Genomic DNA, 10,369 nt, shown 5'->3' on the forward strand with positions numbered 1-10,369 from the left:
AAGATTTGAATAAAAGTGTGCATCATAGGCAATCACTACCTTTTAATAAAAAAAATGTAAACAATAAACCAAATTATTAAATGATTAAAGTTACTTGATGGTAACTAAATTATTCTAAAAATAGCTTCCACTTTCTGTACTTGCTTACCATTACTGTGTTTAAGAATATGACTAACAATTTAATGCTAGAGTAAAATAATAGTTTAGAAAGGAGTATAATAATTTGAAAATAGACTAGTATGATAGCGGTATATCAGTGGGACTCTTAAAGGCCAAATGTGTTGAAAGACTTTCCAACTGACTTCTGAAAGGCCATAGTTTAGAATCACAATAAATATTAGTTTGCTTTCCGAGCAACCTTCAATGCTCCTTTTCAGTGCATATAAAAGACGGATGACCTTCCACAGGTCTGAGGTGGTCCTTGTCTGTAGGTATGTAGCATGGGGTGGTCCCCTGGGGTCCACCTCAGATGTCCACAATGGCAAAAATCTCCGATTTCTCTTTATCATGGATTTGCATTGCAGAGTATGTGATGGCCTTCACCTCAGTTCCCTAGAGATACCAACACAGCATTGTAGTTCAATTATTGTGCTGCTATGAAATACTTTAATCATTCTTAATTCATAGGGGGAAAAAAAAGGTATTCGCTCAGTGTAGCATCACAGGGACAATAAATAGTTTACCAACAGATAATGTCCAATTTAATTTGTTTGATTCTTCACTATAATCTCTGTGATTCTGATTATTGTACCAATATCTGGTACACATTGTGTTGTGTTACTTGTTACACACATCTATTGCTGTTGTGCATGAATTGATTTTAAATTCAATTTGGGACAAGTTTTTGTTGTTTCAGCTATAAGAAAAATGCATGACCTACCTGTGGATGCTTGTCTAGGCAGAACTCCTCACCCCACCTAATAAACAAAGGGTATTAGAGGTATTAAGACGTGACCACAGTACTCAATGTCCTATATTTAGGATAGATATAGGATGTATGCTGGGAGTAGGCCTACTTTACAATAAAACACATTACTCTCATATCAATGATGGCATTTACAATTCACCTGCCAGTGTTTGATAAACTCACCCAATTGATCGGATCTTGAATTGCATTCTATCAATGTGCGTAACTTTGATTTCCTACAAGGGAGACATTGTTCAGCGAAATAATGAAATTCTGTATTACCGACTTAATCACCCAAAATGATCTTTTGTTAGTCAATACAGTATGTTAATGCAATTTGAGACTCAACAAGTTATTAGGTGAGTGCTGCATGAAGCGCTCAACTATTGTTCTTCATAAGTTTTATTCTTTCTTTCTTATTCTCTACAAACTTTGGGACCTATCTCCTTCCTCAATTTTTCACCTAGAGACTTGGAATAGCTTGGAATCGCGCGCTTCTATTCAGATTTTTAAAATATTTTATACTTTTTAAGATATTCTTCTTTTAAAATATGATCTTTTTTTAGACATGGGAGTCAATGGGAGGACGGCGGAGCCGTATGGGAGGACGGGTATGGGAGGAGGGCGGAGCGTGTTTTCAGCTGTTGTCATTGAAGATGTACGCCCATTCTGACACACCTTCTTCTTAAGACATCGTAACTCAACCGTTTACCTTCGTTCAAACGATTTAACAAATCTACACTTGTATCTTCAATAATATCCAAACGGAATTTCGATATCATTTAAACTTTATACAGAATCACAGTTTTAGTTTTATTCCGGCTTCGTTTTCAGTTGGTCTCACTGATTTACGTTGACGCTGGAGCGTAAGGGAAGTTCAGCATTGTTGCTAGATTGGGCAGTTTTGCCCGCCAGATTGGGCTACTCTTGGAGGACGTTCAGGCAGTGTTGCCAGATTGGGCTGTTTTCCTGCTCTATTGGGCTACTTTTAATCACGCACCGGCTCGCCACACGCTCGCCACACACACACACACACACACACACACACACACACACACACACACACACACACACACACACACACACACACACACACACACACACACACACACACACACACACACACACACACACACACCAGCAGTGCAATACATTTGACCTTTAAGATTCTTCAGTTCAATTAATTTTACATTTCTGCATTTTTAGCAATGCTTTTCTCTTTTCGTTCAGCGGTAACTTTATTTGTTTCCAACCATTTACATTTTCTTAAATGGTGTGCATGTTTTCATTGGTTACTCCATTTAGACTTTTGTTCAAATCCCTTCACTTGATTTAAGCCATTTAACGTTTCTTGTCTTAATCTATGTAGCTTTATTAAAAGATATGTTCGACCTCACTTTGCACTGCAGCACTCACCGCATTTTCTGCAGGAAATGCATTTTCTAGTTGTCTTTAATGTGGAATTAAATTAAACTGATTCCATAATTAACTCAAAGCTAGATCATGAAGGAAATACTTACCCTTGGGATAAAGAAAAGATCAGCACTGAACTTGAATAACCAATCATCAAGAAAGTGGAAAAGGAGAGATTCCATGTCATGCCCTTTTTTGGAACAAAGATGGAAACAGTAGGGCACAGCATGATTTATTAGAAAATAGATCATGTTAAGGGCAACCGATTTACGATCAAATACGTAGGACCACATTCAATGGAGATGGAGCCTCACCCTCTGACTCAACGTCGACAGTATCAGTAGGTTCCACTGTTTCTGTGTCCGTCATGTAGCCAAACATGCCCATTGCGCACTGTTCAAACGCTTCTTCCAGAGTGTTGCCCCATGAATGGATTCTTGAATTCAAAAGCAGATGTCCATGACAATATAATAACGGAATGATAAAGAACCGACTAAGACTATAGCACACACACTACTAAATACTCACTGGACATCTGCAGTATGATCCAAATCTGGAAAAAAGTGTACACCAGTGTGATTAGGATAGCTATTCAAAGAATAGTAATAATATAATAGTATTAGTGTAGTATATCATATCATATCATATAATGGAATCAATTAGAATAGCATTCTTTATTGTCTTAATTCATGAGGATTTAATTGGACTTTGGAGTTAAAAAGTAAACGCGAGTTCGTCATACACTGGACTCACATTCGTACTTCTTGTTAATCGGTGGGTATTTTGCCTTGACGACCTTCTGCGCCTCCGTCAAATCCAGCTCTCGGTCACCCATGGTGTTGTAATACTTCAAAAAAGTTCCAACTTATCGGCAGTTCAAATGTTGTACCTGAGTGAAACTAAACGTGAAGTGAACAACGTGAAATACAGGAAGCCACCATGCCATTGCCAACAACAGTCTTCTTTCTCGTTCGTTTGTTTTGCACATGAACTACCTCTGTGTTCGTGAGCGCCTCCTTCTGGGCTTACGTTTGATTAAGTTTCGCCCTGGCAAACTGAAGCATATATTTGTAGCTCTGTCATTGTAGTCTCTTGAGTCTTTGAGAATTCAAAATTGTATCTATGTTTAGAAATTAAATTATAAAAACCGTAGGACTATTTGACGCTATTGAATTCAGCTAGTCAATGTTTTATTTAAATCAAAAGAAAATATAATATATATAAATAAAAACGATGTATATTATAGACAATGAATTGATAGATTTTACGTCATTTTGTTTACTTATTAATGCATTTGTGAGGAAAGCGATTCAACCGGAAGTGCATTCGCGATTTTATTTTGAAATGTATCCCGTGCATTTCCTGTCCTGACAGTGGAGTTGTACTGACAGTGGAGCCTGCACCGGAAGCGACCTCACAGTGGAGGTCTGCAGTCAGGACCTCACTTGGAGTTTGTCTGAATTGTGACCTGAGAAATATGTCCTAAATCATTAGGGATTGAGCTGTGAAGCCCTTTTCTGCCCATTTTTCTAACCTGTTGCCTTTTCTATTAGGGTCAACATCTGTGGCATTGGCACACCATCTGAATACTTTCTCAGTAATCGATTGATCCATCTCCTTATCTGTCATACATTTGACCAGTTATATGTTTCCTATCATTGTCTGGGCTGTTTTCTAGGCAACCCAGTGATCTCGCAGACATAGAAGGCAATCAGCTATCCCTATCCCTTTTGACAGCTAGAGTTTTGAGGGAATCAGTTACAAAATATATGTTTTGAAAAAATCGAAAAAAAAATAAGACGTAAAATCGTGTTAATCAGTAGTTTATGTCCATATCCATCCTCTCTCATCATGAATTATTGCGTGAACATGGAAACATATTCATCTTAACCGAGGCAAGCTTGGAGCTCGGCCTGAAGACAGGATTCGTTAAATTTTACCAAAAAATCTAAGATCGAAGTCCGATAACACTTCCGGATCTTGACTCGTAAGACGTAACCACGCCCACGCTGGCTGTTCATTGGCTGGTCACATCCTAGACTGTTGGCGCCATTGTAAGGTTGCTTCAGTCTTCTATGTGAAGTCTGTACTACATTTATCTTACTTACAATAATACACTTTTTTTCTACATCATGGCTGATAAAGAAGGTATGGAACAATGATACGTATTTGAGATCAACATTTGTATACATTTAGTCACCTAAGATCATTAAGACGATTACGGTTGATTACGCGCCAGTATGCATCTACCTTTATTGTTAGAAAGTATCCAATTTTACCGGCAATCTAACGCCAACTAGCTCGTTTTAATGTGCAGAATTGCATTTCAATGTGTTTTAGAACATCTTTAGATGGATGATTGAACGCATTTGACTCGCGAAGCTCCTGCTTAACAAACAAGCAAGCAAAAAACTGCTCTGTGGACACATCAATGTCCAGTCTGACCTAAATGAAAACGCTGCGAGATGGCGCTTTATGTGATTACAATGAATGACTGAACATCTATTATTATAACTCTTTATTTGTACAGCCGCGTTCGACGATGCCGTGGAGGAAAGGGTGATCAATGAGGAGTACAAGATCTGGAAAAAGAACACCCCCTTTCTCTATGACCTGGTTATGACCCATGCGCTGGAGTGGCCCAGTCTCACCGCCCAGTGGTTACCTGATGTCACCAGGTTAGCCACGGGGTTAAAGAGTCCTCGGTTATGTAAAATACCTGTCACCTGGCTGCTCATGGGGTAAACTCTCTTCTCCTGTTCGCAGACCCGAGGGGAAGGACTACAGTGTGCACCGGCTGGTCCTTGGGACACACACTTCGGACGAGCAGAATCACCTTGTGATAGCAAGTGTCCAACTTCCAAATGACGATGCCCAGTTTGATGCTTCGCATTATGACAGTGAAAAAGGAGGTGAGGGCTAATGTGGTCATTGGTCTTTACTCTTTTTATTTTGTTTACTTAACACCCTATTACATATTTAAGTCATATCTCTTCTCATATCAAATCGTTTTTTAAGGGATTGTTCAGATCGTAAATAGACAATCATACTGAAGTGTATTATAAGTTTGGTAAAAAAGGGACAGCGGTTTTAATCGGAATAGCACAATGCTAGAATGGACGCCATTGATATGAACACCGTCCATAACCATAATATCCGTTGTGCTTCAGAGTTTGGAGGATTCGGCTCAGTCAGTGGTAAAATCGAGATTGAAATCAAGATCAACCACGAGGGAGAAGTGAACCGAGCCCGCTATATGCCCCAGAATCCCTGCATCATCGCCACCAAGACCCCCACCAGCGACGTGCTGGTGTTCGATTACACGAAACACCCCTCTAAACCAGGTGAGATTACAGCCAACGTGATGTGGACATTAAAGAAAATAACGTAAACAGTGGTTCTACTCTGAGCTGCCGTCCCACTGCTCAACATTGTTGTGTTTTGATTCCAGACCCCTCTGGAGAGTGCACTCCTGACCTGCGTTTGAGGGGCCACCAGAAGGAGGGCTACGGCCTCTCGTGGAACCCCAACCTGAGTGGTTGTCTGCTCAGCGCGTCAGACGACCATGTGAGCCCCCCCCCAACACACACCTCAGACCCACTCTTGCCAGTCATTTTTACAGTACCCTCGCTTCCCTTCCAGTCTCCTTTGCTCATGTTCCCTGTCCACATCCTTTCTGTCTAGACAATCTGCCTATGGGACATCAGCACAGTGCCCAAGGAGGGCAAGATTGTGGACGCCAAGACCATCTTCACAGGCCACACGGCGGTGGTGGAGGACGTGTCCTGGCACCTCCTGCACGAGTCCCTCTTCGGCTCCGTGGCTGACGACCAGAAACTCATGATGTAGGCGGCTCCTGCTCCACCACCCCCCCTGCCCCAAACAAAATAACCTCCACACCACTAAACTCTCTTGTGTCCCCCGTTGACCACGGTGCCTCTGTGTTTGTGTGTCTCCAGCTGGGACACGCGGTCCAACAACACGTCCAAGCCCAGCCACGCGGTGGACGCCCACACCGCCGAGGTGAACTGCCTGTCCTTCAACCCCTACAGCGAGTTCATCCTGGCCACGGGCTCGGCAGACAAGGTAGGGATCCCCCGTCCCCGCAGCGCTTAACGCAGCACTACTGTTCTGAAAGGTTGTCCCCCTTCTTCTCTGTAGCTGTATCTGTTTCCTCGCGCGTACGCAGTGGTCTTATTTTGTGAGTTTCCTGTCAGACCGTGGCTCTCTGGGACCTTCGGAATCTCAAGCTGAAGCTGCACTCGTTTGAGTCGCACAAGGACGAGATCTTCCAGGTGAGAAGCCAATTGATTGTTTATTTTCTTTGGTCATTAACTTGACTACTTTGTTGTTCATCTCATGTTGGTAATTCAAGTTAATATTGCTTTCCATATTTTGACCGGTGAAGTACTTTAGTGCTTGGACTATAAATAAAAGTTTGTCCCCTGTGGTTCCGGTTCCTTCTTCCCCGTACAGGTCCAGTGGTCTCCCCACAACGAGACCATCCTGGCCTCCAGTGGCACAGACCGCCGCCTCAACGTCTGGGACCTGAGTAAGATCGGAGAAGAGCAGTCGCCAGAAGACGCCGAGGACGGTCCTCCAGAGCTTCTGGTGAGTTGTCAAAGAGTAACTGTTAGTTTAGTCACCTGAAAAAAGCCTGGTCCTACAAAGGCTCATTCTAACCCCCCCCCCCTTCCCTTTCCATTCTGACCCCCAGTTCATCCACGGAGGACACACGGCGAAGATCTCCGACTTCTCCTGGAACCCCAACGAGCCCTGGGTCATCTGCTCGGTCTCAGAAGACAACATCATGCAAGTCTGGCAGATGGTAAGACATTATTTTACGACTGTATTTATTTAAATGCACATACAATTTCATAGACATGTGCACATAAGCAAATCTTTTATTGTAATTTCCGTCGTAACTGCAACCATCGCTATAGATCTGAATGGATATTGCGATCGGCATAATCTTCAATGTGTATGCTCCTCAGGCCGAGAACATCTACAACGACGAGGACCCCGAAGGAGCGGCAGACGTGGACCCCCAGCCCTGAGCGGAACCCCTCTGCCCGCCCTAACCCTTTCTACTTTGGTCGACTATCGATATTTGGTTAATGATACATTGGGACTACTTCATGTCATTTTTAAAGGTTGTTTTGCCATTGTCTTGTATTGTGGATAATGGCATTGCATATTTATGAAGTCAATCGTTTTCTTTAGCATTTTTACAAAGTCTACAATATTGCTCTTGTAAACATTGTCTTACTCCTCCGAATTGTTTGGTGTGCTTGCCAACACAGACGTTCCAAGATTTGATATGCGAGGGTTTTTAATATATACATTCTTTCTGTTTTATGTCAGACACCTTACCTTTTCTATCTAAAAAAAAAAGTGTACATACATTTTCATATTTTTCTTGTTTGTGTAGTGTTAGTGCTCGCTTTACACATTTTGTCTATGTAGTGTCTTGTCCTATCATGAACTTTCCAAGTGTTCTCATAATAAAAATATATTTCAAATATTCTCTCCGTCTCTCAGCACAAATCCGTAAGTGGAGGGAATCATTCATGCATCATCTTCTGTCGTCGATTCTCTGGCATCATTGCAGCCTCTATAATAATGACAAGAAGAGAATGAGTCACACAATGTTGCTACTGCACTTTTAAACTGGTTGACATGCTGAAGTTATACCTGAAGCCGGCCAGCTCTCTGAAAAGCCCGTCCTTAAGATTCTGTAGGTGTGTGGTCGACTTTCTCTGAATCTCAAATTCGACCTTCAGGTCTCTCAGGGTCTCCTCCAACATGTCCACTGTCTCCTGTTGTTTATTGTGGTCGATTAGTGATGGATGTTAGAACCATTTACGAAAGGTACCCTTTCTTCTGCTTACCTCGTACTGAGCCTTGCAGTCCCGCTTGTCCCTCTCCATCAGGACCATCCTGTCCTCCAAACAAGCTCTCTGCAGCTCCAGCCTCTGGATGGCCTGCTCCAGGGGCCCCAGCCGGACCCTCAGATCCTGCCCCAGCTCTTTGCTCTTCCTCAGGGCGTCCTCTCCAGCCTGCCTCCTACGGAGCAAGGCCATGAGCCGAGGCTCGTACCAGCCCTCCAGCGACCTCATGCTGCCGCTCAGCCGCCGCTGCAGGCTGAGAGACGCCCGGCGGCAGTGGCTGACGTCACTGAGGGACCGCGCCAGACCACGGGAAGGCTTTCTGGCCTCATCCCGCAGCCAGCTCAGCTTGTGCCGGTGAGCCTCCTGAAGCTCTGACAGCTCCTGGGTCAGCTGTGGGATCTGGGCCTTGAGTTCATCCTATTGGCGGAGAAGTAAATGACCAAAACATGCGAGAAAGAAACCAAACACACACAGGAGAGGTGTGTGTGTGTGTGTGTGTGGGTGTGTGTGTGTGTGTGTGTGTGTGTGTGTGTGTGTGTGTGTGTGTGTGTGTCACACAAGACAAACAAGAAAAAAAGGCTATAACAAAGAACACAGCCGTGTCACACCAGTTAGTAATGTGAAAACCATTTGTGTTGTAGTTCTCGGCTAAGAAGACGATAATGCCTCGCTTCAAAAGTCGACCGTTGAGTTATCACCGTACTTGCGTGACTGAGGACTGAGCCACATCGTACTTCTGTGCTGCTAGTGTGACCTGGCTCTGGATGCAGCTTCTGGCCGCCCTTAACAGCCTCTTCTTAACCTGTTGCACGTCCTCGCAAACACCAATATGATCCAGCTGCACTAGGGTGAGCGTTTTGCGCGCCTCCTCAACCTTTCTTCTCAAGTGCGCCACCGCTTGCAGCATGGGAGCGTGCAAACGGAGAAGTTCCCGTATGAGCTCGTCCCTCTGCGCCTCGAGGCCACGCACCTCCTGGATGCATTGGTCAAAAAGCCTACCCAAGTGGTCCATGTCGAGCGGACGTGGGCCAACTTGAGTCATTGGATGCCTTGGGTCGCTGCTAAGGAGTTCAGAGTGTGTTGTCTCCGAGTCAATGGGGCGTCTCTGGAGACTATTGACATACCCCTCGAATCTATCTTCAGAGTGTGAGTCATCTGATGCAATGCTTTGCGGGAAATCTTCGACAAGTCTACGAGTTTCCATTGCACCTGCCAAGAGACAAACTAAAACCAGTGAGCCCTCGGGAAAGAAGTAGGAGAGCCGAGCTTGATTGATAAAAAATAACAACTAATACTAATGTACTTTAAACTCCCCATTCTTTCGACTTTGTAAATTGATCAAATAGGATATCAAACGTATGTAATGTTTGCATTCATGTCAAAGTGAGAAAAGTTTTATAAAACGCAAGTTAAACAAATCAACAAGGCCTCCTTTATCTTGCAAAGAAGCCCCTAATCAATTATGGCCAACACCCATACATCATGAGATCACATCACAGCGAACACAACAATTTAAACTTACGCTTTTTTTGTAGATTACGCCCAAGCCTTCTGCCCAAACGGGTAGAACAGCAGGGTAAACGGTGGATCACAGAACAGTTCCCGTGTGCGTTTGTGTGTGTGTGTTGTATCCAGGGCAGCAGAGAGTTCGGTGTTTATTAATATCAGGGCACTGAGGCAGGCAGCGGCACGAAACACTATCTCCTGGCTCTGAGCGACACACACACACACACACACACACACACACACACACACACACACACACACACACACACACACACACACACACACACACACACACACACACAAACATATTTTGTTTGTCTCTTAAGAAGCGATTTTGCCTGTAGGCCTATGTTTTGGGTCAAATCTTGAATGTGTGGGTCACCAGTACCATCAGAACACACACCATTCACTGGAGTGTGTTCTGATGGTAACAAGCAAACCACTGGAAATCGTTGTGTTTGTGCATGGGACTTTTTTATACAAACCACGTATGCTACAAGGTTTGTGTGTCGATGGTTAATCATCTAACTCATTATTTGTAGACCCCATTTACATTTTATAAACCTTAAATAATGCTGCAGGACAGAAAGATCCTCATCGGCATTTGGACATACATGTACGGAGAAATTATTGAATTAAAGCCACCATTAAG

General features: G+C 43.5%; 3 protein-coding genes across 3 annotated transcripts; 1 reads left to right on the forward strand and 2 right to left on the reverse strand.

The window, feature by feature from the left end:
- Nucleotides 1–5: 5 nt before the first annotated feature.
- zbtb8os (zinc finger and BTB domain containing 8 opposite strand) lies at nucleotides 6–3,265 on the reverse strand. The gene is made up of 7 exons (XM_079752730.1): nucleotides 3,074–3,265; nucleotides 2,849–2,873; nucleotides 2,635–2,756; nucleotides 2,428–2,510; nucleotides 1,091–1,143; nucleotides 881–917; nucleotides 6–552 (listed from the first exon to the last, which is right to left on the reverse strand). Exons 1-7 carry the CDS (start codon nucleotides 3,153–3,155, stop codon nucleotides 466–468), a joined length of 489 nt encoding a protein of 162 aa, XP_079608856.1. The 5' UTR covers nucleotides 3,156–3,265; the 3' UTR covers nucleotides 6–465.
- A 1,090-nt stretch (nucleotides 3,266–4,355) lies between these two features.
- On the forward strand, nucleotides 4,356–7,813 carry LOC307086701 (histone-binding protein RBBP4). Its single transcript, XM_079752002.1, has 11 exons — nucleotides 4,356–4,468; nucleotides 4,851–4,998; nucleotides 5,087–5,232; nucleotides 5,491–5,664; nucleotides 5,772–5,887; nucleotides 6,005–6,165; nucleotides 6,280–6,406; nucleotides 6,538–6,615; nucleotides 6,797–6,931; nucleotides 7,038–7,148; nucleotides 7,315–7,813. The coding sequence occupies exons 1-11, from the start codon at nucleotides 4,453–4,455 to the stop codon at nucleotides 7,375–7,377; spliced, it is 1,275 nt and encodes a 424-aa protein (XP_079608128.1). The 5' UTR covers nucleotides 4,356–4,452; the 3' UTR covers nucleotides 7,378–7,813.
- sync (syncoilin, intermediate filament protein) lies at nucleotides 7,800–9,791 on the reverse strand. The gene is made up of 5 exons (XM_079752004.1): nucleotides 9,734–9,791; nucleotides 8,915–9,420; nucleotides 8,212–8,628; nucleotides 8,015–8,139; nucleotides 7,800–7,934 (listed from the first exon to the last, which is right to left on the reverse strand). Exons 2-5 carry the CDS (start codon nucleotides 9,413–9,415, stop codon nucleotides 7,889–7,891), a joined length of 1,089 nt encoding a protein of 362 aa, XP_079608130.1. The 5' UTR covers nucleotides 9,416–9,420; nucleotides 9,734–9,791; the 3' UTR covers nucleotides 7,800–7,888.
- Nucleotides 9,792–10,369: the final 578 nt, after the last annotated feature.

This window comes from Pollachius pollachius (assembly GCF_949987615.1).
Source record: "Pollachius pollachius genome assembly, chromosome: 15".
Lineage (NCBI taxonomy): Eukaryota > Metazoa > Chordata > Actinopteri > Gadiformes > Gadidae > Pollachius > Pollachius pollachius.

Excerpts from the sequence above, each read along its gene's own strand:
- zbtb8os (XM_079752730.1), bottom strand. The coding sequence starts at position 3,155 with ATGGGTGACCGAGAGCTGGATTTGACGGAGGCGCAGAAGGTCGTCAAG. Across the intron at positions 2,874-3,073 it reads GATTAACAAGAAGTACGAAT|ATTTGGATCATACTGCAGAT; the intron begins GTGAGTCCAGTG and ends ACTTTTTTCCAG. Across the intron at positions 1,144-2,427 it reads ATCTTTTCTTTATCCCAAGG|GAAATCAAAGTTACGCACAT; the intron begins GTAAGTATTTCC and ends TCTCCCTTGTAG.
- LOC307086701 (XM_079752002.1), top strand. Across the intron at positions 5,888-6,004 it reads TCAGCGCGTCAGACGACCAT|ACAATCTGCCTATGGGACAT; the intron begins GTGAGCCCCCCC and ends CTTTCTGTCTAG. Across the intron at positions 6,932-7,037 it reads ACGGTCCTCCAGAGCTTCTG|TTCATCCACGGAGGACACAC; the intron begins GTGAGTTGTCAA and ends TCTGACCCCCAG.
- sync (XM_079752004.1), bottom strand. The coding sequence starts at position 9,415 with ATGGAAACTCGTAGACTTGTCGAAGATTTCCCGCAAAGCATTGCATCA. Across the intron at positions 8,629-8,914 it reads CTCAGTCCTCAGTCACGCAA|GATGAACTCAAGGCCCAGAT; the intron begins GTACGGTGATAA and ends CTCCGCCAATAG. Across the intron at positions 7,935-8,014 it reads AGAGAGCTGGCCGGCTTCAG|AGGCTGCAATGATGCCAGAG; the intron begins GTATAACTTCAG and ends TCATTATTATAG.